This window comes from Vipera berus, assembly GCF_964194415.1.
Source record: "Vipera berus genome assembly, chromosome: 2".
Lineage (NCBI taxonomy): Eukaryota > Metazoa > Chordata > Lepidosauria > Squamata > Viperidae > Vipera > Vipera berus.
In genome coordinates this window covers 171,323,639-171,348,872 of record NC_138203.1, presented here as the reverse complement: position 1 = coordinate 171,348,872, position 25,234 = coordinate 171,323,639, and the positions used below count along the sequence as shown (strand labels likewise).

The 25,234-nt window shown below is 43.6% G+C and overlaps 1 protein-coding gene across 1 annotated transcript in view; it reads left to right on the top strand.

Annotated features, from left to right (window-relative positions):
• Window positions 1-25,234, top strand: part of RHBDF2 (rhomboid 5 homolog 2) — a 93,846-nt gene that overhangs the window by 58,831 nt on the left and 9,781 nt on the right. Inside the window, exons 6-17 of the mRNA XM_081318585.1 lie at window positions 503-631; window positions 3,343-3,473; window positions 4,948-5,157; window positions 7,327-7,438; window positions 8,944-9,018; window positions 9,864-10,025; window positions 10,606-10,715; window positions 10,839-10,902; window positions 12,443-12,537; window positions 15,640-15,715; window positions 19,531-19,631; window positions 20,785-20,938. Of these exons, the coding sequence (XP_081174711.1) occupies window positions 503-631; window positions 3,343-3,473; window positions 4,948-5,157; window positions 7,327-7,438; window positions 8,944-9,018; window positions 9,864-10,025; window positions 10,606-10,715; window positions 10,839-10,902; window positions 12,443-12,537; window positions 15,640-15,715; window positions 19,531-19,631; window positions 20,785-20,938 (1,419 nt within the window). The remainder of the gene's footprint in view (window positions 1-502; window positions 632-3,342; window positions 3,474-4,947; window positions 5,158-7,326; window positions 7,439-8,943; window positions 9,019-9,863; window positions 10,026-10,605; window positions 10,716-10,838; window positions 10,903-12,442; window positions 12,538-15,639; window positions 15,716-19,530; window positions 19,632-20,784; window positions 20,939-25,234) is intronic.

Genomic DNA, 25,234 nt, shown 5'->3' with positions numbered 1-25,234 from the left:
GTTGATGCTGTGTAAAACCATCTACTTCATAATTGGAGCCAATGTTAATATTATTGACTTATACCCAACAGACAGTGCTGCAAAACAGATTTACTGAAATAAACCTGTAGCTATCTTGGCTTAAACTATATCTCAAACCTGGTTAGCTATAGCTCCAGAGTGTTTAATCATGTGCCAAGCCCTGTGTCTTCCTCTTAGCAGGCGTCTTCCTTTTTGGAAGGCAACTTCAGGGCTGATCATATCTCTGTAACTCCAGGTGGAGTTGAAACTGCTGATAATAGATGGTGAATCATTGATAGTGAGTGAAGGCTTCCTGCCTGAGCAGGGGGTTGGACTAGATGATCTCCAAGGTCCCTTCCAACTTTACTACTACTACTACAATTATTATTATTATTATTATTATTATTATTATTATTATTATTATTATTATTATTATTATTATTTATTTATTTATTTATTTTGAACCCGACCATTCACCATTCCAATTTGTTTCTTACAATAGGGGCGTTCCATTCTGGATCCATCAGTGCAAAAACGCAGGGGCAACAAACGGAGCTTTATGTATCCTAGCTTCATGGATGATGATGTGGTGGATGGCATGGATACATTTGACTCTTCCTTCTTCAGTAAGGCAAGCATGGTTCCATGGCCTTCCTGTTACATGCTCCTCCTCTGCTCTGTCACTTCAGTTTTGCTCCTTCTATGGTTCCTGCTATCCTCTTGTTAAATTTGCAAAGGGAAGGACCTGCAACAATTCAGCAAATCGTTTCATGGATTTTGAGAGCTTTCTCATTTCTTCTTTACTGAACCTCCCTCCCGTTCCCTTTTTTCCAGTTTGTGATGCTGCGCTACTGTAAATTAAAAATCTTTGTCCCATTTCAAAGCAGGCCTTTGTTTCAAGCAAGTGGTCACGCTTGGTATCTTCTGATCATCCTGGGAGAAGCTGCACCTCCAGCCCTCTGAACTAAAACCTAAGACTGCCAGGCAAAAGGGATATTGAAGGTTCTTAAGCAGGGGTCTTCAAACTTGGCCCTTTTATGACTTGTGGACTTCAACTCCCAGAATTCCTCAGCCAGGCATGCTGGCTGAGGAATTCTGGAAGTTGAAGTCCACAAGTCATAAAAGGGCCAAGTTTGAAGACCCCTATTATTAAGTCTTTGTAGCCACCTAGATCTTTGCAGCCCAGATCTAGTAATTTTACTATTGCTTATATATAAACGTTTTAAGGTGGATATGCTAGCCTGATTGTTAAACTTCACCCATTCATGAGAATACAACCCCAAGGGCTGCTCTTCTCAAAGAGGATTGGGATCTTTTTCAGAGATTCCTTTTCGTTCTGTGCAAGAAATAAATAGGTGTGAATACCCAGCAGCCCCACATGTGAGTAAGATCATTCCTGAGGCTAGGCAAAAAGATTAATAGGATCAATTACATTTCAAAATGAAATAAAACATAGCCTCTGTTAATTAAACCATATCAAACTTTGCTACATAAACTTTTAGGAGCTTGAATATTTTATTATTATTAAAACATTCCTTGCTGTAAGCTATGGCCTTTTCACCATCAGTTTAAAGAAAGCAAAACAGTTCACCAACAGCTAAGCTTCCAAGGTGGGTGATTTAAACTGAGCTGTGCTTGCCTTGAATTCCTGTTGATGCCTACTATATTCTATTTTGACTTGTACTGTACCTGTAGCATGAGGACAAGTCACAAGGAAAACAGCTGGAATATAAATATTTGGGTTGCTTTTAATCTAGGCATGCCTGGACATGTCCTTTGCCCAGAGGAATTATCTAGCAAATTGGGAGGGGAGATAGATTAATCACATCCTGCCACTAGCATTGTTCCACTTTAAAAAAATGGTCACAAAGTGGTGTTCCTGGTGTTTCTATCCAGCAGGGGCTCTCACTGTGTGAAGGTAAGGCTCCTTCAACACATTTTACCTGGCCTCATTCCTATAATTGCACTCTCTGTATTTTGAAGCGTTATTTGTTTAGCAAAGGCACTGTTGATGTGTAATTTTTTTTTGCTCAGAAAATATTACAAGGGTCCACTGTGCTACTGTCTAATTGATTTCCTTATGTTCCTTTTATATTGCACTATTCACACAGCTTGCTAAGCTTTACTAAAGCTTACATGTGAACATGCATAATCACTTCTGCTGGTTCTTCTTGTAAATGAGCATGGCTAGCAAATTATGGGCAATGCTACAGAGGGCCAGCCAGAGATCCTGGATCAAAAAAAATGCTAGATGCTGAGTTCACAGCCTGTAAGTTGTGGATTCCATGTGAAGTGGGGCAAAGAGGAAGACTGGGGATGAATGAAAGAAGTTGCTTAAATGTATTTTGCTTAATTTCCCCACCACCACCACCATCACCACATTTTTCCATAGATGAATTCTTCTCACATTCCTGCCTTCCCTTCCATTTTATTCCATTTGAAAATAATGAATTTTATTTTTAACTTATACTTTCAGAAACTAGGTTTCTAAAGATCAGTGTTGCCCAATCTTGACAACTTTAAGTTGTAGTCATTCCCAGAATTCCCCAACCAGCCACTGCTATAGATTGTCAATGAAGCTTACCCTGGGAATGGCTAGTGAGTGCAGTTTGCTTATTGGTAGCTGAGCTATATTATGGCTTGATCTGATAAGCAGAGCTCTGTTTGTATGTTTAGATGCAAAATAAATTGTCTTCAAATGTCCTACATTAAACTCTTTTTTTGATGATGTGGATTTTCTGTATTTTATTTAATTATAAACTAAACCTGCCATTAAAAAAACAGTGCTCACCATTCTACTTTATTGGCATCTATGGCCAGCCTTTCGCTCTAATGATTCCTTCCTTCCTTCCTTCCTTCCTTCCTTCCTTCCTTCCTTCCTTCCTTCCTTCCTTCCTTCCTTCCTTCCTTCCTCCCTCCCTCCCTCCCTCCCTCCCTCCCTTCCTTCTCTTATCATATATGTATCTAATTCCTGATTTTTGAGCTAAATAACTCTCCTAATACAACTGGACCAGCAGTCAAAGACTTCCTTGCATGATTCCTGGGTTGTATGATTATTAAAGTCCATCTGTCTGGAAATTCTAGCAGCTGCAGCCTCAACATATCTGAGGGATGCTGGGTTAGGGGCATTTATAAAGAAATGCAATATGTATTCATACGTAAAACAAGATATTGGGCAGATTCATAGTCCCATTTGCTGCTTTTTCTATGTTACGAAGGTGTTTATAAGTAGATATATGGATAAAAATGACGTTTGCCAGAATGACTAGATCCCTCACTGAACAAGATCTACAATTCTCATTTTAAATGAGGCCATGAGTAATAATTCCCCTTTCTTAACAGGTTGACGCACATGAGGAGATGTGCTCCATGCAAGATGATGTATTTGAATCCCCACCTCTCTCTGCTACTGGCTACCGTGGGCTTCCCTTACAAGAAGATATCAAGTCACCTGAAGTTGACCAACCTTTCCAGTGAGTCTTGGAGACCCATTTGGACTGATACAACAGAGACTTAACCTCCTATTCATAGGAAGTGTACCCTGTTTAATGTCACCAAATGTGAGCTATTGTTGCCACAGTCACCTGGAAACAAAGCTTTCCTACTCTAGAGGTGATGCGTAGCTATTGAGAAAAAGCCCTTTTCCACTATGGCATTCTTGTTTGGATTCTTCTTTCCGAAAACGCTACTTTGTCACAGGAAGACTTTTAAAATAATCCTAAAATAAAGTGTTTCCATTTTGTCTGCCAATGAACCATAAACTCTGCTCATAGTTTTTGCTGCTTTGGGACTGGATTTTAGATACATGTCTTGCACTTGTAAGATTTTTATGCAGTACATCATCCTGACCAGTATTTGAAGGATGAAGATGACATTTCTATTATGAATATAAATATTACTTTCCCCGAAAAGACAATTTTAAATAGCTTTCCAGTAATGGGCTATCAATACATCTTTGCTCAGAAAGCTTCGGAACACGGGATTGGAGGCAAGACAGGGCATAGAGAGGATGTGAAATGGGGAAGTAGCCTTTTGAAACAAGATTGGCCACTTGAATTGCTTGTTTTAAATATTGAAGACATTTGCATCTAAGAGTTGGAGAGAAGGTGACAGATGCTAGGAGGAAAAGATTAATGCAAACATAGAAGAGATATGAAAGATTATATTAAAAATTCAGATGAATAACTGATGCACTGAAGAATCAAACGAGACACTTAAATGTAATAGAATCTCTGTCATCTTATCATTTCCCAGAATGAATTTTCTGCTTGAGATTGAACTTAACTCAATCAACTGCTCCTATTGGTCTTCTTATCTTTTTCTGCATAAGTAGTCATTGCAAAAGAAAATGTGCTGGGGTGGGGGCAGCCAAAAAGAGAACCAGTTACAGGTAGTCCTTGACTTTTACAGCCATAATGGAGCCCAGAATTTATGTTAGTAAGTGAGAAATTTGTAAAGTGAATTTTGCCCCATTTTACGATTTTTCTTGCCACATTTGTCAAGTGAATCATTGCCGTTGTTAAGTTAGTAACCTGGTTGTTAAGTGAATCTGGCTTCCCCTTTGACTTCGCTTATCAGAAGGTCGCAAAAGGTGATCACCTGACCCCAGGACACGGCAACTGTCATAAATATGAACCTATTGTCAAGCATCTGCATGTAAATCACATGACCATGGGGATGCGGCAACAGTCGTAAGCATGAAAAATGGTCATGTCACTTTTTTCAGTGCCGTTGTAACATCAGTTGCTAAAAGAACTATTGTAAATCGAGGACTACCTGTATTGTTGCATTGTATTGGGCTCATAATACTTCAGAGACAGACATTTACTGAGATCAAGTAACATTTGCAGAACGCAATTAATTCTTAGCATCCTGGAATAATTCTACATGTATCTCTGCAGTCAAACTCATGATGAGTTTTCAAATATGTCCTTTCTTGTTCTGCAGGCATGTAGGAGCTGTTGCCCTCAAAAGCCTCGAAAAAAAAGCTGCTCCTAAGAGGGGCACTCGGATTGCTTCCAGGGTGAAGCACTTTGCCTTTGACCGGAAGAAGCGCTACTATGGCCTGGGAGTGGTGGGTAACTGGCTGAACAGAACATATCGTCGGAGCATCAGCAGTGTGGTGCGGTCACAGCTGGAGATCACAGACAGCCACAGGTAGCAATAGACCACCAAACTTCCAGGATGACTGTGAATCAGTCATTTTAGTCAAAATAGAGCTGGAAGGGACCTTGGAGATCTTCTAGTCCAACCCCCTGCTCAAGCAGGAAACCTATACTGTTTCAGTCCAGTCTTTCCTTAAAAACCTCCAGTGATGAAGCACCTACAACTTCTGAAGGCAAGCTGTTCCATTGGTTGATTGTCCTCAGTGTTAGGAAGTTTCTCCTTAATTCCAGGTTGCTTCTCTCCCTGATTCGTTTCCATCCGTTTGTTTCTCGTCTTGCCTTCTGGTGCTTTGAAAAATAAGTTGACCCCCTCCTCTTTGTGGCAACCTCTCAAATACTAGAATACTGCTTTCATGTCACCCTTAGCCCTTCTTTTCTCTAGACCAACCAAACCCAGTTCCTGCAACTGTTCTTCATATGTTTTTATTTCCAGGTCCTTCTTTGCATTTTTTCCAAAGTCTCAACATCCTTTTTTGTAATGTGATGACCAAAACTGGATGTATTCCTGATGTGGTCTTACTAAGGATTTATAAAGCAGTACTAACACTTCGTGTCATTTTCATTCTTTGCCTCTATTTATATAACCAAGGATTGTATTAGCTTTTTTGACTGGTGCCACATGCTGCTGGCTCATGGTCCTCCTCACAGTTACTGGTTTTAAGCCAGGTTTCACCTAATCTGTACTTGTACCTTTGGTTTTTCCTGCCTAGGTGTAGAACCTTGCTTTTCTCCATATTAAAGTTCATGTTGTCAGATAGGGCTCATTGTTCAAGTTTGTCAAAATCTTTTTGGTTCCTGAGCTTGTCTTTTGGGGTGTTGGACTGCTAGGGAGATGAAATTAAAGGATTCCCTTTTAAATGCCTCTTTGAACTCAGAGAATAAGTAGGATTAAAATGCAACCAATAAGTAATTAAGTAACTCCAAAGTGTATTCACCCCACAGCAGAAATACTGTATTTTCCGGCGTATAAGACGACTTTTTAACCCATGAAAATCATCTCAAAAGTTGGGGGGTCGTCTTATACGCCCAGTCGTCTTATATGCCGGAAAATAGTACATAAATCAATCGAGTGCCCCCGTTCTTGCAAAGCAACTTCAAGCCTCCTTAGTCCAGTTCCCCCTCCAACGTGACTCTCCCTTCCCACCCCCAAGAGCCTCTCAGCCCCTTCCCCTCCCCCTTGCAAACGCCAGACCTCGGGAGCTCTTGCGTCTATTCCAAAGGGTGGGTGGAAGGAAAAGCCCCTTTCGGCTCCGGCTTGGCTGCAAGTCAGCAAGCCCGGGAAGGCATGCCCTCCCCTCTCACTGTGGAGGAAGCAGGGCAGGCTGGCGTCTGGCGGGAGCCGGCAGGGCAGTCCTGCGCATGCGCGCGCTCCTCGGCTCCTAAGGAGTCCTCGGGGAGCCATGGCAGGCGCCTCACGCTCTTCCCTCTTGAAGCAGCATCGGCGGAGCCGTCCGGCGTCGGGCGGGAGCCGGCAGGGCAGTCCTGCGCACGCATGCGCTCCCCAGCTGTTAAGGAGCACTCCTTAGCAGCCGGGGAGTGCGCGTGTGTGCAGGACTGCCCTGCCGGCTCCCGCCTGATGCCGGACGGCTCCGCCGATGTTGCTTCAAGAGGGAAGAGCGTGAGGCGCCTGCCATGGCTCCCCGAGGACTCCTTAGGAGCCAGGGAGCGTGTGCAGGACTGCCCTGCCGACTCCCGCCAGACGCCAGCCTGCCCTGCTTCCTCCACAGTGAGAGGGGAGGGCGTGCCTTCCCGGGCTCGCTGATTTTCCGGCGTATAAGACGAAAAATTTTGAAAATCATCTCAAAAGTTGGGGGGTCGTCTTATACGCCCAGTCGTCTTATACGCCGGAAAATACGGTATTTGTAGGTGGGCAAGGAGTATATTTCAAATGGTTTGGAAAGCAGCAATGGCTCCAATATTAAAGAAGGGGATATTTTGTCTGCAGAACTTATCTGCCATTTTGAGTTCTTTTCCATGTTGTGTCCTGAATGCTGCACATTCATTATCTTTTGTGGATAAGATACTTACTGAATTAGCCATGCTTTCTAAATATTTAGATGTAGTCTCTTTTTTAACAAAGAACTTCAGACTGAAATGTATCTACAGAATCCCTTCTGGTTTTTGACATTTTCCTCCACCCTTTCTTATTTGTCTGAAACAGGCCTTACTTTACGTACTGGATCACGTTTGTCCACATCATCATCACTCTACTTATCATTTGCACTTACGGATTTGCTCCAGTCGGCTTTGCTCAGCATGTGAAAACAGAATTAGTGAGTCTAATTATATTTCAGTACTGCTTACTTTGTGATTTCCGTGAAATATGAAAACATGAACATCTTTTCTTACCCCACCTTTTAAAAACCTCTGGGTGGCCAGCTGCAATTTAAAAGATGTATTTGTATACAGTTAGTGCTCTTTTAGCAATTGCCTCATTTAGCGACCGTTCCCAATTACAACAGTGATGAAAAAGTTACTTTGACGTCAATCATCACATATGTGACCTTTGTAGGTCAGTAAAGCAAAGGAAAGCGAACGTAAAATCATAAGCACAGTCACAGTTTCACTTAGTGACCACATTGCATAACAACTGAGTTGCTGCTCCCAATTGTGCTCCCTAAAGAAGGGCTACCTATACAAAACAAACTATTTTTTTTAAAAGGCCCCTACTTATGTGACAATTAGAGATTAATTACAAATGAAGACTTTTGAAGTAAATTGCAACCTTTCTTCAAATGCTCAATAAAGCAACATAGTTCTTAACTAATATTTTAAGAATTAAAAAAATATTTTACTGAACTAACCATGCACTGGTGTCTGTATCAGCCAGACAACAGACTGCCACCCAGTCAGTTGAGACAACGCTGACACCGAGAGCGCCTGCTGATCTAAACCAGCCCACCTTAATCAGTTGCCTTGCAGATACATTGGAACTACATATTATTCTCAGAATTCTGTCAGAATGGCCAGTAGCTGGGTCAGCTGGGAATTCTAGCCCCATTGGATCTGGAGGGCCCCTAAGGAGACACTCTGGGTTTAAACTCTTGGGACTTGAAAGTTCAAAACAACAGGTCAGACTGGACCTGGAAAGTAACTCCTTCTCAATGTAGATCTTATCAGCTATTTTCCATGCATCTAGCAGACTCAAACAAACATGCTATAACACACAGTGGTAACTAGAAGTTCCAGAAAATCTTCAGAGTTCTCAGGTGTCCTCAACCCGATCCCCAGACCGGCACTAGTCCGCAACCGAGCAAGAACCAGGCCGCACAATCGAACAAAGCCCCATTTGCACACGTGTGGGATCCAGGCAGCACATGGTCCATGGAAAAACTGCCCTCTATGGAACCGGTCCCTGGCACCCAAAAGGTTGGGAGCCACTGCTCTAATAGATAATATTCTGGGTTGAATGAATGACAATAATTGGCTCAGTGCCCAAACCTAAAATCAGTAGCCAAAGAAACCAAGATTTGCATTCTTTTCTTTTAGCAATATAAATAAGGCAACTATTGTGCTAAGGTTCTTTGATGCAATCTACCCAGAAAAAAAATGCAAAACTATAGATTCAAATGCAGATTAGCAAAAAAAAAAAATGATTTGAAATAGTTTCACTTGAATAAGTCTTCTTCAGTTTGGTATGAAACCATATCTTTTTGTGAAAATGTGACGCACTCAGAAAGCCACTCCTACTTAAATCTATTGTTTGTTGTTATGGGGGAAAGACCCCCATCTAATCTGTGCCTTGAGATACTTATTTCTCTTCATCATAATTTTGCAGATATTACGAAACAAAGGCGTGTATGAAAGTGTGAAATATATCCAACAGGAGAACTTCTGGATTGGTCCAAGTTCGGTAAAGGCTGTCCTTCCTTTTTTTTCATTGCTTTCTTCTAAAAGGAAATTTCTGCCATGTGCTACTCCAAATGACTCATTGCATGAGAAGTCTGTAACTTCCTGGGCTGACTTGATTGTAACCAACGAGAGCAGAGATAGAGATCCTATCACTCTTCAGATGTTGCTAAACTACAATTAAGAAGATTCTCTTCTTAGCAACCAAGCTGTAGTTCAGTAACTTGTCATCAGATTTTATAGTGTGATTTTGCAGGCTCTGCAGATTCAAAAAAAAAGGATGGGAGCTGCGTGGTGCTTACAGGTTGCCCATTCTTCCCATTGGAGACATGTGTATTATATGATCACCAGCTACAACACATGAAAATTAGACTGCTCCCCATCAGTGGGTGTGTTCTCCATCTTGGCATCAGATGCTCCATTTCTCTCATATATTTTTCAACCTTAATTGAGGATATGTGCCAAGAAAAGAAGTATTTAGGTGCCCGCTGAGAATTTTAACTATTCCACGAAATTCTCAAGAAGAAGAGAGAATGTTTTATACTTATATATAAGAGTTGTAAGGAAGGGGACACATGCAGATTGTTCTGGAATGCACAAGACATGTTTTTACTTAATCCAACCTTTTTGGTGGCACATTTATGTTTATTACTGTTATGGAACATGCATAGCAATCCATCTACCTTCCATAACAGTAACAAAAAGGAAAATGAAGCTTAGCACTTTGAGTCATCTCAGTATGCATGGCTTTTTCTAAAGTCCTCCACCACTCACTGGGGTGTGGGGAGACGTTACATGGCAAAATCCTTGTTCCTTGAGTGCTTTTCACACTATCGCTTTCTATTTCAGATTGACTTGATCCATCTGGGAGCCAAGTTCTCCCCCTGTATCCGGAAGGACCAACAGATTGAGAAGCTGGTCCAGAAAGAGAGGGAGAAAGAGCGTCACTCTGGCTGCTGTGTCCAGAATGACAACTCTGGTTGTGTTCAGACTTTGCGTGAGGATTGCTCGGTAAGAGCACGATTCTGACCGCTGATAATCACCTCCTTCAGACTGGGGTTTGGAATGAGTTGGGACTGCATCTTCCAGAATTCCCAACCAGTAGGTTTCAAGTTGAGGAAAGCTTATATATGACTTTCATGAGCTTTGAGAATCATGGTTTAATTCCGCCATTTTTTTCTCTGTGAGGTCAGTGATCACTGTTTTCTGGAAATAAGGCAGAGGAAAAGCTGATGTACTAAAATGAACATTTAAATTTGATTGTAGCAATCGTCTTTCAAATATTGTTAATATTTCCATAATTCTCAGTTTTTATGGGCTACACCTAGTCATGTAATTAATATAATTACTGCAAATTTTCTTTGTCTTTATTTTTCTTCTACTGAATACTTTGTTAAAGGGTAGTTACTTAAATAACATCCTCAGTGATGGTGATCATGGTCATAAGGGAGATCACGTATGTGGGAGAAAATTGTACGAGCAGACTTCTGATGGGATTTTTATTCCTTTAAAAATATGAATGTGTATTACAGAAATATTACTTGTGGATGCTGTGATACATAGTTTGCAAACTCATTTTTCCCCTCTATAGGAAACATTGGCCACATTTGTAAAGTGGCCAGACTATAATCCACCAGCTGTTGACCCCAGCAATTCAAGTTGGAGAAGGCTATCAGGAGCAGTTTGTTCTCAGGATCCCAGGTGAGACATATACCTTCACCTCAACAAAGGTCTTGAGCATTATGAATAAGATGAGAGGGGGAAGCATGGAATGTAAGATGTTAGGGCATTTCTAACTCTTCACTGCTGTTTGTCTTCCAACAGGACCTGTGAGGAGCCAGCTTCAAATCCACCTCATCTCTGGCCAGATGACATCACCAAGTGGCCAGTAAAGATCCTTCCTTCCTTCCTTCCTTCCTTCCTTCCTTCCTTCCTTCCTTCCTTCCTTCCTTCCTTCCTTCCTTCCTTCCTTCCTTCCTTCCTTCCTTCCTTCCTTCCTCCCTCCCTCCCTCCCTCCCTCCCTCCCTTCCTCCCTCCCTTTGAAAGAATTGAGACTCACTGAGATTAATGGGGCTTAAATAAGTCATCACTGTTAATTGTCTCACTAATTTCTGTGTTGGCTGAAAATGATTTTATGTGAGGGTACCGTAATAAAGAAGAAAGCTGTTTGAACTGCTTGTTTTCCTGGTTACCTGGTGCAGCACAGTTTGCTTCATAGAAGAATCTGCCTAGTGAGAGAAGGAACTGTGATTTCCTGCATGCATTCATGCATGGTTTTTTCCCCGAGGTAATACCCATTTATCAAATTCAAACAGGGTGGATTTTGGTACTCTGTTTATACTTACATGGAGTGAAAGGCTGAATTCTAGCAAAAGAGTTTCCAGAACCATGCAAAGTAGGAAAAAATGAAAGGAAAGTGTGTAGAAGCAAAATTGCAATGTAGGAACTGTGAAGTCCCTGGTGCTATCTGAGCTTGACTCTTTGCTTTAGATCAGACATGTCAAACTCGCAATGTCATGTGACGTGCAACGTATCGGAGCTTTTTCGCCATTGCCGGCAATTGGGTGGGCATGGCTTACCGATGATGCATCCGGCCTACGGGCTGGCAGTTTGACACCCCTGCTTTAGAAGTTTCATTACCCAACTAGGTAACTCATCAGTGATAGTGAGTGTTGGTGTCTAGTGTTAACCCTGCTTATATGGATGTTGCCAACAACAAACAAGAAAATATTGAGAAGATATTTATTATACCCCCCCACTCAAACACGACTAGAATAATCAATTCTATTTAATTGTAAGAATCTTGCAAGTCTGAAAATACAAACTTCCCATAGCCACTTTTAATGTAACTGATCAATTAGGGTGTAGCCACTCTAAGTTACTTTCTCTGACCAGTAAGCTACCAAAACTTCTGCTTCTCTTGTCCATTTCCTAGGTAGCATTTCTTCCCCTCATTCTCCAAGTCATCCTCATATTCCTTGGATGATGTTACATAGTCAGGTAGTGAAACGTCTGCAAGCAAACCACCAAGCTCAGAGAACACTTAAAGATTCCACAGTTCAACCCTGCACCACAGATATTCTCTTCTGTTGGAACTTCAGATGTATGTTTCTATGTAGCATGTGTGTGCAGAAGTGTCCACGTATATAGCCATACCCTAGTCCACTTTTCCATGCAAACAAGTCAGTAGGAATCTTTGTTTTCTGAGTACATTTAACTATTTGTCTGCTATCTTGGGATGTTGTCTTGGTGGTGGTGTTCTTATTTTTCCATACCCTAAAATATAACTCTATACTATACTATACTATAACTATACTATAACTCTATACTATACTATACTATAGTCAGCTATGCAAAATTAAAATGACATTGGGTGTACTTCCCCCATCCCTTTTACCCTTTTAATTGTGAACTTCTTTTATTTACAGATATGTACTGATCAGGTCAAAAGTAACCACACTGGTTTCTTGCATATGGACTGTGATATTAAAGGAAGGCCATGTTGCATTGGAACCAAAGGCAGGTAAATGCTTTTGATTTGGGGAGCATCTAAGTGTTGTTTTTAGCAACCATGAAACTCTTTTTGTTCCGTTTGGGGATCAATGTTAAAGCCTGCCCATGTAGAAAGTTTCTCATAATTCCCTCAGCAATGCTATTGAGGTAAAGTGTATTTGATTAACATGCATATTTAAAATGGGAAAAAAACATAGCTTAGTATTGTTCAAGTTTTGTTGTTCAGATCTGCTGTTTAATGCAGCATTTGAGTCTGTTACTATTATTTTAGAATACAGACCATGTTACTCATTAGAAACACTGAAATCATTGAGACAATTAGTCACCGAGCTATTTTAAGCCCCATGAATTTCAGGGAGACTTTGTTATGTCTAATTCAATCTCTGAACTCTCACAAAAGGTTCCTTCTTTAGCAGCATTTCATCTAACAGAGTTCACTCTATGCGATCTTAATGCATCTGGTTTATGCCCTAATAAATTTGTTACTTTAAAATGCTTAGAGACATTCTAGAGCAGAACTGATCTGAAGGCAATTAAGAAGCTATCTGAGAATTCAGTTTGATGCATTGAACTTGAAATAAAGTCATCTTGAATGAAGCATAATTAGAACAAATAGTGCTGTTTCCTAGATTTGGCCAAGATGCTTAAAGTGGGTTATGAGTTTTGTTTTTGTTGTCATATCTAGAAATGTACTTGAAAGGTATCATAGCTATGTTTACATAACATAGTATTCTTTGAATATGACGATGGGACAGTCTTTGCTAAATAGATGAGGGAATCTACAGCCCCTCAGATGTTGCACTTAAATCTCATCAGGCTGTAACAGTGTGGACAATGGCTGTTTTGTGATCATTAACCCAAATCTTGATTGTGCAAGACAAGAGCTTTGTCAGGCCCCAAACCAAGAATGACACATGGTGATTCTTCCAAGCAGTGTTCTTTATTGTTTCACACTTAGAGACAAAATCTTGCCAGACTGAGCACTCCAGTATCTGTAGCTACACCCTGTGGACTATTAGGGAGGGACTGTCTTCATCCTCTTTGTCTCACACATAACATTTGGATTGAGTCCCAAAGGTGCTTTTTTCAGGAGGCAACTGGACTTTCTTGTGTTTCTTTTGAAGACGTTTCGCTTCTCATCCAAGAAGCTTCTTCAGCTCTGACCAGATGGTGGGGAGTGGAAGGATTTGTATTGCTTTGGAGACTACAGAAGCATTTATGCTTCAGTTTGAGATTCAGACAACACAGACTCATCCCCAACAGCCTGTGCCTGTCTTCAACAGTGAAGGGACACAGGGCAGAAAACATCCTGCAGCCAAGAAGGCTCCACACACATTTGTAACCCTGAAGACACAGGTAAACCTCCAAATGGTTTAAATGACTCTCTAAAGCAGGGATCTTCGAACTTGGCCCTTTTTTGACTTGTGGACTTCAACTCCCAGAATTCCTCAGCCAGCGTGCCTGGCTGAGGAATTCTGGGAGTTGAAGTCCACAAGTCATAAAAGGGCCAAGTTTGAAAACCCCTGCTCTAAAGCAGGGCTTTTCAACCAGTGGTACACGTATCACTGGTGGTACATTGGCACCTGGCAGGTGGTACGTGATCATCCTAGAGAAGTAGTGGGGGAGGGGAATGAGCTGAACTGGTGGCAGCACCGCACAAGCCTGAGTGAGAGACGGCTGGAGCTGCAGGGCTGTCAGGACTCAGCGGAAGCTCCAGGATCAGCGCCAGGCTCCAGCTGATCCTGGTGCTTCTGATCGGCTGGAGCCCGGCACTGATCCTTGTGCTTCTGCTGAGCCCCACAGAAGCACCAATCATCTGGAGCCTGGCGCTGATCCTGGCGCTTCTTCTGAGCCCCACAAAATCGCCAATCAGCTGGAGCCTGGCACTGATCCTGGTGCTTACAACAGCCACTAAGCGAACTGTTGTAAGTTGTACCACTTTTAGGATATAGCAATATCCTAAACTATCCGAGTACCACCAATTGCCTAGCAAGGTGTCAAAAACTTGATGACTTCATACTTTATCACGTTTCTCCCCCCCCCTTTTTTTTGGTCATCACGTTTTTGACACCTTGTTAGACGACTGGTGGTACTCGGATATTACATATCCTAAAAGTGGTACAATGGGTGAAAAGGTTGAAAAGCCCTGCTCTAAAGGAATGCAGAGGACCAGCTGTCAGCAAGCAATATAAATCCTTCCACTCCCATCTAGTCAGAACTGAAGAAGATTCTTGGATGAGAAGCAAAACGTTTTCAAAAGAAACACAAGAAAGTCCAGTTGCCTCCTGAAAAAAGCACCTTTGGGACAACCATACCTGGATGACTGAGAATCTCCATGGACATTTGGATTGAATAGCCTCTTACTGACCTGGATTGCATCCTCTCCCTCCTGGGGATCCACTTCCTCACTACATTCCATCATATTTTAATGGATAATTGAAAATTAGTAGCTATATTATTGTTGATTGTTGAGTTGTACAGTGATTTGAAATTGAATTGTTCCAGGCTCAAGCGTGAAACTTGTGCTCTGACCATCTTGGAAGCCTTTCAGGGTCGAAGTAACCTTTTGAATCGTTGAAGCTAAAAGGACTTCCAAACTATTTAAAATTGCTGTTATAAGTGTGAACAAGTGTTTTGAATTCAAAACATTTTGCACATTGGTATTTTTATTTATTTTATTTTATTTTAATCCCATTTATATCCCGCCCTTCTCCGAAGACTCAGGGTGGCTTACAATCTAAGCACAAATCAAATGTGCTTAGCAATAGCCTTCATTCTATGTATATGCCTGCTTATTAGGGCTTCCTCCCCCCCCAAGCGGCATTATTACAAAGTCAGCTTATTGCCCCCAACAATCTGGGTCCTCATTTTACCTACCTCGGAAGGATGGAAGGCTGAGTCAACCTTGAGCCTGGTGGGATATGTATGTATATATATGTATCCTGGTTTTTTTTAACTCATATAAGCAACCAAAGTGGCTTACAAGAATGAAATTAAATACAAATATAAATTGCAATTGTAAAGATAGGGCAATTAAAATCCATGCCACTGAAATCGAGATAAAAGAAGAGATGATGAATTAAACTGACTCTATCACTCTCTTTAATAATAGCTGTGAAATAACAACTCGGGAGTACTGTGAGTTCATGCATGGCCACTTCCATGAAGAAGCAACTCTTTGTTCACAGGCAAGTAATGTCCTCAGGGAGCTTTCCTTATTTCTGACACTTGAACTTCAGATCCCATCAGCTGGATCATTTAGTGAGAGTCCGATATGTTTATGTTTTTATGTTTTATGTTTTATTTAATTTATATACCGCCCTTCTCCCTGGGGACTCAGGGCGGTTCACAGGGCATATAAATAAAAATACAATACTATACAAAAGTTAAAACAAAGATTAAATCAGTGCCCAATTAAAAAACAATAATGCAATCTAAAATGACAGTTTAAAACACAGCTCCCCCATCAGGCCAGACCGGCCAATTCAAACAGATGGGTCTTCAGACCACGACGGAAAGTTCGGAGGTCCGATGCCGTCCGGAGCTCCACCGGCAGTTGGTTCCACAAAGCCGGGGCACCCACAGAGAAGGCTCTCCCCCTGGGGGCCGCCAGTCGACATTCCCTGACCGGAGGCACCCTGAGGAGGCCCTCTCTGTGGGAACGCACAGGGCGGAGGGGAGTTGAAGCCGGCAGCAGGTGGTCCCCGAGGTACCCCGGACCCATGCCATGTAGGGACTTAAAGATCATAACTAAGACCTTGAACCTCACCCGGAAGACAACTGGTAACCAATGCAGCTCGCGGAGCAAAGGTGTAACATGGGAGTACCGGGAAACTCCCAAGACAACTCTCGCGGCCGCATTCTGTACCAGTTGGAGCCTCCGAGTGGTCTTCAAGGGAAGCCCCATGTAGAGAGCATTACAGTAGTCAAGGCGAGAGGTCACGAGCGCATGAGTGACCGTGCACAGGGCATCCCGGTCCAGATAGGGCCGCAACTGGCGCACCAGGCGAACCTGGGCAAAAGCCCCCCTAGTCACGGCCACTACATGATCTTCTAGGGTAAGCCGTGAATCTAGGAGGACTCCCAAGTTGCGAGCCGGAATGGAACATCTTGAATGGAACATCTTGAATGTCCCGGGATGCCGGAATGCACAGCCACTCAGTCTTGTCAGGGTTGAGCTGAAGTCTGTTCCTCCCCATCCAGACCCGAACCGCCTCCAGGCAACGGGACATCACAGCGAGGGCATCACTGGGGTGGTTTGGGGTCGAAAAGAAAAGTTGGGTATCATCGGCATATTGATGATACCCAACTCCAAAACCACGAATGATCTCACCCAGCGGTTTCATGTAGATGTTGAACAGGAGAGGCGAGAGAACCGACCCCTGAGGAACTCCACAAACGAGAGACCTCGGGGCCGATCTCTGCCCCCCTGCCAACACCGACTGCGAACGTCCCAGGAGATAGGAGGAGAACCACCAAAGAACCGTGCCTCCCACTCCCAATCCCCTGAGACGCCGCAGCAAGATACCATGGTCGATGGTATCGAAAGCCGCCGAGAGGTCTAATAGGACTAGGACAGAGGAATATCCCCTGTCCCGAGCCCTCCAGAGATCATTCACCAGAGCGACCAATGCCGTCTCCGTGCTGTACCCGGGCCTGAAACCCGATTGGTAGGGGTCCAGATAATCCGCTTCATCCAGGACCAGAGGGAGCTGATGCGCCACCACACTCTCAACAACCTTCGCAAGAAAGCGAAGGTTGGAGACTGGACGAAAGTTGTTCAACACAGCTGGGTCCAAGGCAGGCTTCTTGAGGAGAGGTCTCACCACCGCCTCCTTCAAGACGGTGGGGAAATAACCCTCACTCAAAGAAGCAGATATAACCGCCTGGAGCCAGCCTCGTGTCCTCTCCCTAGCTGCATAAACCAGCCAGGAAGGGCACGGGTCCAACAAACATGTGGAGGAGCTCAGCCTCCCCATAATCCTGTCCACTTCATCAGGGGTCACAGAATCAAACTCTTCCCAGATAACATTGCCAAGACCGTCCGTGTCCTGATCGCCTGACTCTGCCCAGCTGGAGTCCAAACCGGTCCGAATCCGAGCGATTTTATCCGACAGATGTTGACTAAATTCCTCGGCACGACCCTGCAAGGGATCCTCCCTCACCTCCTGATTAAGAAGTGAGCGAGTCACCCTAAACAGGGCGGCCGGGCGATTATCTGCGGACGCAATGAGGGTAGAGAAGTAATTACACCTCGCCACCCTCATCGCTGCGAGATAAGACCTAATGTAGGTTCTTAACCGCAACCGGTCGGGTTCGGATCGGCTCGACCTCCAACAGCTCTCTAGGCCCCGTTTCCGACGCTTCATCTCCCGGAGCTCCGCGGAGAACCATGGAGCTCGCTGGGATCTGCGCCGGGTCAGGGGCCGCAAGGGTACAACCCGGTCAAGTGCCTCAGTGGCTGCCCTTTCCCAGGTTTCCACTAAGGCATCCGCCGAGCTGTGAGCAATGGAGGCAGGTGGGGACCCCAGCGCCGCTTGGAATCTATCAGGATCCATTAAGCGTCTGGGGCGGTACCATCTAATTGGTTCCGTATCCCCACGGCGGGGGGTGGCAAAACGGAAGACCATCCGCAGGAGATGATGATCGGTCCATGACAGGGGCATAATAAATGGAGAGCCCCCACCAAGATCATCCAACCACCGTCTAGATAAAAAAATCAGGTCAAGAGTGTGGCCTCCCTCATGAGTTGGTTCAGAAATTACTTGCGTCAGGTCCATGGCCGTCATGGAAGCCATGAACTCCCGAGCTAGCTCAGATGAGCCTCCCAGGGATGGTAGATTGAAGTCTCCCAAAACTATAAGTTTGGGAAACTCAACCACCAACCCTGAGAGGATATCAAGCAGCTCGGGCAGGGCTGCCGCTGTACGACTAGGCGAAATGTACGTCAGCAGCAAACCCAACTGCGCCCCAGAACCAAATCTCACAAAGAGAGACTCACACCCGACTATCTGAGAAACGGTGGTCTCCCGCGGACATAAGGTCTCCCTAATAATAACCGCCACTCCCCCACCCCTACCTTGAGCTCTTGGCCGGTGCAGCACCCGGAAGCCTGGTGGGCAGATGTCAACCAAAGGGACCCCACCCTCTGGGCCCAACCAGGTCTCCGTGATGCAGGCCAGGTCCGCATGCTCACCCTCAACTAAATCCCTAACGAGGGGAGCTTTGTTAACCACGGACCTGGCATTCAGATACACCAGCCGGAGCTCAGGAGGCTGCACATCCTCACTCCCGGAACCTCGGGGAAGAAGCAGAGGGTCGGAGCGCCTCACCGCTTGCAAGTAGCGGAGATGGCCCTCCCGGTAGCGATACGGCCCCCTGTCTATCCGCCTGCTGCCATTCCCCGTCGTGGGAATTGGTAATCCCACGACCCGCTCGTGAGCTCCGGAGACAGCGGAGATATGGGAAAGACTATCCCAAGATGTGTTGATGTCAAATGTTTGCCCTGTATTTGTAGAGTAAGGCTAGAAGAATATTATTTCTTGTTTGAAAAAGGGCTAAAGAGCTTCAGAGGAGGGACAGCATCAGAGTCTGACCTCTTAAGTAGTTGCTAGGCCTAGGTGTCTCAGCAAGATTCACAGATGCAGCCTTGGCTTTCTGTTAAATATCCATAACCTAAGTAGTGCCAAGCAGGTCAATGCAGGTTTTGAAAAAAATGCCTTGGCACCACACTGCTAGAAAGCATTGTGGTAAGTTGAAAAGCAATAAATCTCAGGCATCGTTGAGTCCTACTGAGTCAAGCAAGACCAGTGTTTTATTGCTGCTTATTACACCCCATTCCTCTAAAATCTGGTGTGGTCTTTATTATATGCTGTATCACAGCTTTTGCCATTTCCTGCCATGATGGCTGGGAATTCTGGAAGATGTAGTCCATGACTGCCAGCAGCAGGTTGGACAATGGTTATTTACATACTTTAAAGTCTTTTTTCCCCTTCTGTTCCAGGTTCACTGCATGGGTGTAGTGTGTGGCCTCTTACCATTTCTTAACCCAGAGATTCCAGATCAGTTCTACAGGCTCTGGTTGTCTTTATTCCTTCATGCAGGGTAAGCAAAAGAGAGAGAGAGAGATTTGATGCTTTGATTCTGCCTTTTGTGTTTTTGTTCCGTCTATACTTTTGCACTGGGAATCTCAGTATCTTATCTCATTATTTGTTCAGTTTTCCTTTGCTGCTTGTCTGATTTTCTGTCTGCGGGTGGGGAGAGGGGTCAGAAAGTGTTGTTGATCAGAGCCAAAAAGCTACAAATGAGGCCTACCTAACTGATTCAGGCCTGGTCTTTCCTGGCTTTGTCCTGCAAGCATTCATAAGTTATTTCCAGACAGAAATCTTTAAGCATCAGCAGTTAAGAAACACTGTGGAACTATTCTGCACTTTAATATATTAGGGAGAGATTAATGGAAGTGGGAAAATATAAAGGAAGCAATAGAAATGGGATGATCTCAGTCAGAAGGTGACACCCACACCCTATTTAAAATATCATTAATGAAGTAGGGTGATTATACAGTCAGAGCTTTTTTAAAAATAAAATACCTTAGAATTTAGTCACTTAGAACAATTAACCAGTTGAACAACCTGCCTCCAGAAGTTGTGGGTGGTCCAACACTGGAAGTTTTTAAGAAGAGATTGGACAACCATTTGTCTGAAATGGTATAGGGTTTCCTGCCTAAGCAGGGTCCCTTCCAACTCTTCTCTTCTCTTCTCGTCTAGTCTAGTCTTTGATCCTTTCTGATAATTGGCTTGAGCAAGTATAGCCCTTCAAAAGTATCCGGACTTTTTGTTTCTACTGAATGAATTAAGTGGACTTCATGGCCTTTCCACACATCAACTGATTCTCACTTTTCAAGTTGCGTCTCTCCACATCCCCTCCATTTCAGCTGTATGAATGATGGGAATGGTTGTGCAGGTTCATGTTGTGCTACTCCTGTTAGGTAGTGGGAGTCAAAACCTCATCCCAAAGTACTTAAACAGGTATATGAAGAGACCACAATCTGTGTTCTAGCTACTTGTATTTTAACTGATTTCAGGATTCCTTGTGACAATCCAGGCTATTTATCAAACTGGCAAATGTTTAGCATAACAGCTATAACCTGTAACATTGTCCAAACTAGTATTGTGTGCAGAGGTGAAGGAGAAAGGCTTTTTTTTCTTTTTGAAGCAGTGGGGAACTTTGATCTGATTCAATTGTCTGTCTCCCATAGGATTATCCATTGTCTGGTGTCTGTGATCTTCCAGATGACAGTGCTCAGAGATTTGGAAAAGCTGGCAGGCTGGCTTCGTATCACTATCATTTTCATCCTCAGTGGCATCACAGGCAATCTGGCTAGTGCCATCTTCCTACCCTACAGGGCAGAGGTAAGGAAATTGATGGGCTTTTCTGTCGAAGGAGAATCTTCTTATAGTTGTATGAATGAGCTGAAAATAAATATTCCTCAGGTGCACTGGATCATGTTCAACAGCCCCCAAATTTGAAAATGCTATTAAATCTTCAAAATCAGTAGCAATAGGAGAACTTGATCACTGTAAAAAAACCAACAAGAATGCTTTGCATCTGGTACTACATTCTTCTTATTATTTATTTATTTATTAATTTAATTTGTATACCGCCCTTCTCCCGAAGGACTCAGGGCGGTGAACAGGGCAATACATACCGGTAATAAAAACAAGATACAAAAATTAAAAAAATATTAAAAAATAATTAAACAGCGATGCCCGTAATAAATTAGTACAGATTAAAAGTTAAGACCAATTTATAAAACCCAACCCCATCCCATCAGGTCAGGCCAGCTTGTTCAAAAAGGTGGGTTTTAAGATCGCGCCGGAAGGAGCGGAGATCAGGCGCCATCCGGAGCTCGACCGGAAGATGGTTCCATAAATCTGGTGCGCCCACCAGATTCTTTTATAGCAAAAGAATATAGAAATAAGATTAGTAAAAAGAACACATTGTCACGACCCAACTGTGCTTTCTCCTGAATAATTGGCAGCACGCAGCTGACCTAGATTGATCTCAAAAAGCTAAGCCAGATCAATCCGGCTTACTACAAGTATGGGAGGCCAGAAAATGTGAAGGTTGTAAACTAGACTGGGAAAGCAAACCACTTTTGCAACTGCCAGCAAAATCACATACAGGTGCTCATGATGTTATTTGGAGTTGAACTCCTTTTGTCATTGTGATATAAATACACGATTTTTAGATTCTGAAATATTTTTTTTTATTTTTTTTTAATTATTAATATTTCTATACCGCCCTTCTCCCGAAGGACTCAGGGCGGTGTACAGGGCAAGAGTAAAACATAAAGTTACAAAAATTAAAAAGTTATTAAATACATGCCCATAAAAAACAATAAATACATTAATAAAACCCCCAATAAAATGATAATAAAAACCCCAGCAATCCCACCCTCAGGCCAGGCCGGCTTGTTCGAACAGGTATGTTTTCAGATCGCGGCGAAAGGAGCGAAGATCCGGCGCCGTCCGGAGCTCAACCGGTAACTGGTTCCATAGCTCCGGAGCGCCCACAGAGAAAGATCTCCCCCTGGGGGCCACCAGTCTACATTCTCTGACCGGTGGCACCCTGAGGAGTCCCTCTCTGTGGGAACGCACAGGGCGGAGGGAAGTTGACGCCGGCAGCAGGTGTTCCCTAAGGTACTCCGGCCCCCTGCCATGTAGGGCTTTAAATACCATAACTAGTACCTTGAATCTCACCCGGAAGACAACTGGCAGCCAATGCAGCTCACGGAGCAGAGGTGTGACATGGGAGTATCGGGAAACTCCCAACACAACTCTCGCGGCTGCATTCTGTGCCAGTTGGAGCTTCCGGGTGGTCCTCAAGGGCAGCCCCATGTAGAGAGCATTGCAGTAGTCTAGTCGTGAGGTCACGAGCGCGTGAGTGACCGTGCATAGATCATCCCGGCTTAGATAGGGCCGCAACTGGCGCACCAGGCGAACCTGGGCGAAAGCCCCCCTAGTCACAACTCCTATATGGTCTTCCAGGGTGAGCCGTGAATCTAGGAGGACTCCCAAGTTGCGCCCCCCATAACGAGAGGTGGAATGTCCGAATAAACCCGGGATGAAGGTATGCAAAGCCACTCGGTCTTGTCGGGGTTGAGTTGAAGTCTGTTCCTCCCCATCCAGACCCGAACCACCTCCAGGCAACGGGACATCACGGTGAGGGCATCACTGGGGTGGTTTGGGGTCGAAAAGAAAAGCTGGGTATCATCAGCATACTGATGATACCCAACTCCAAAACCACGAATGATCTCACCCAGCGGTTTCATATAGATGTTGAACAGGAGAGGCGAGAGGACCGACCCCTGAGGAACTCCACAAATGAGAGACCTCGCGGTCGACCTCTGCCCTCCTGCCAACACCGACTGCGAGCGTCCCCGGAGATAGGAGGAGAACCACTGCAAAACCGTTGAGGTCACTGTTTGAGAGTACTGTTTAGTTTACAGGGCACTGATGTAAAAGTAGGATCTACATGAGCAAAAGGCAGCATATGAACAATATGAAGAAATGGCTTTTAAAATCTTCCTATATAACTACTGAATTTATCTTTTTCTCATACATATTCCCTTCTTTCTCTGTCTCCATGCTGGCTTTGTTCAGACAATCATATGCTCTCCTAACCATTTGACACATTGCAGTTGAGAATGCAGTCATTTCATGAAACTGAAAAACAAGCCAGCAAATTTCAGTTAATTGCAGCTTTCCCTTAATTCCAAAGGGTGATATTATGGTTAAAGACTTTTGATCACTTCTGAAAATGAAGTCATGGTTTTGAAGTGAGTATCACATACTGAAATAATTATAGTTTTCCAGTGTGGATATAAAGAGGAAGTATTCTTAACCCAAAACCTCTGGTTTTGTGAGCATGCAAAAGGGAAGGAATGCACAAAAGGTGTTTGGCAGGACCATAACTGTTGTTGGCATCCCAGTTTAGTAAACAGAGATAAAGCTTTAAAGGTTTCCTCTGTCTAGTCATGACTGACTCTAGGGGGCAGTGCTCATGTCCAATTCTCAGCCAAAGGAGCTTGTGTTGTCTGAGAGATGTTTCCATCATCATGTGGCCAACATGAAAATACAGAATGCAATAACAGTTCCAGTAGGAGCAGTACCTATTTATCTATTGGCATTTGCATATTTTGAACTGTCAGGTTGGCAGGACCTAGGGTGACCTCACCCTGTCGCACATGGGTCTTGAACCTGGACTGTCAGTTTTCCAGCTGACAAACTCAGTGTAAAGACACTGTCAGCTGGAAAACTGACAGTCCAGGTTCGAGAAATCTGCCTAATGGGTTGAAGTTCCATTAGTCACCGCAGGTCCTCAGCCATTGTGCCACCCAGTAAACAGAGATAAGACTATTTAAATATGAGGTGTCATTTCTTGCCATCCACAATGCCAAGGAAACTGAATCAGTTTCTTGACAACCTTGTGGTTGTCCCTTATATTCAGGAGGTCAGGAAGCTCAAAAGTCTTTGTCTTTCAGTGATGGGGCCAGCCCTCTGCAAGGATCTCCTATTGCAGATTTCTCGACCAGCAACATTTTCCATCTTCCAAAACATAAAAATAAATAAATCAGAGCTTATCCAGAGAACTGGTGAGGGTTAATGCCATACACTGTGTTTGGGCTTTGTGTCTCTTATCCTTGTGTTTCAATATTTTATTTTACTTTCTGACTTTTCTAAGCCACTCTGAACCCTGTGACGGTGGCAGGACAGAAATATGATTAATCAATTAATAAATTGTAAGGCATGTTGTGTTGCTGGAAGACTGGATCTGGTTTGTGTTACTGAGTGTGTCTTTGTTTCCAGCTTGCAGGTTGTCAGGATTGCAATAAGTTGTAAATAAAGTTTTGGTTTTAGGATTTGATTAGATTTGTTATGATGACAGAAATATAAAAGAGATTATTTTGTTATATATTTGTAACTGTACTGGAGAAATTGGTCACTTTTTAACTTTTCCCCTCTTTGAGCCACTTCCTTGTTTTTAATCTTTTCTTTTTTTATTATTACCTTGCGTTTTATCTTTCTTTGAAATTTGATAACTTTTTTTGGGGGGGGGAAGGAGAGGTATACCATATGGTTTCTATTAATCAGAGAAGTGGCCCAAGTTAGCTGGCTAAAGATTGGATTTGGGGCCCTAGTGGGGGAATGGAGGTGGGGGGGGAGAGAGAGAGAGAGAGAGCAAGAAGAACAGTATAATGATTACTATAATCTGTTATTTTTCGGTGGGCAGGAATCTGTTTGCACTTAAAACTGGAGGATCATTCAGATGTGATCTCTAGTTCCAGTTCTGGGAGAGTGCCCTATTGATATTTTTACCTTTCTTTTTCTGTCAGTTGGAGTCCCTTTGCTTTTCTAGTCTGAAAACCCTTGGGCCTCTTTGTTACCGAGAAATAAATTCATTAGGGAAAGTTTTCAGAAAGAGCACTGAGCAGCTTTTGGCCCACCTCTGCCAAATTCTCTTGACCAGGAGCAGTTTTCCCTTTCTCTCATTTCCCCCCCCCCCCACACACACCAATTCCTCCTCCTTCTTGGCACGTGGCTGGTGAGTCAACGGGCCTGGCCAGCTGCCATCTTATTTCTGGCCCAATACAGGCTGGGAAGCCGGAGGGCATCTGATGATGTCATTGCTGACATGTGGCAACA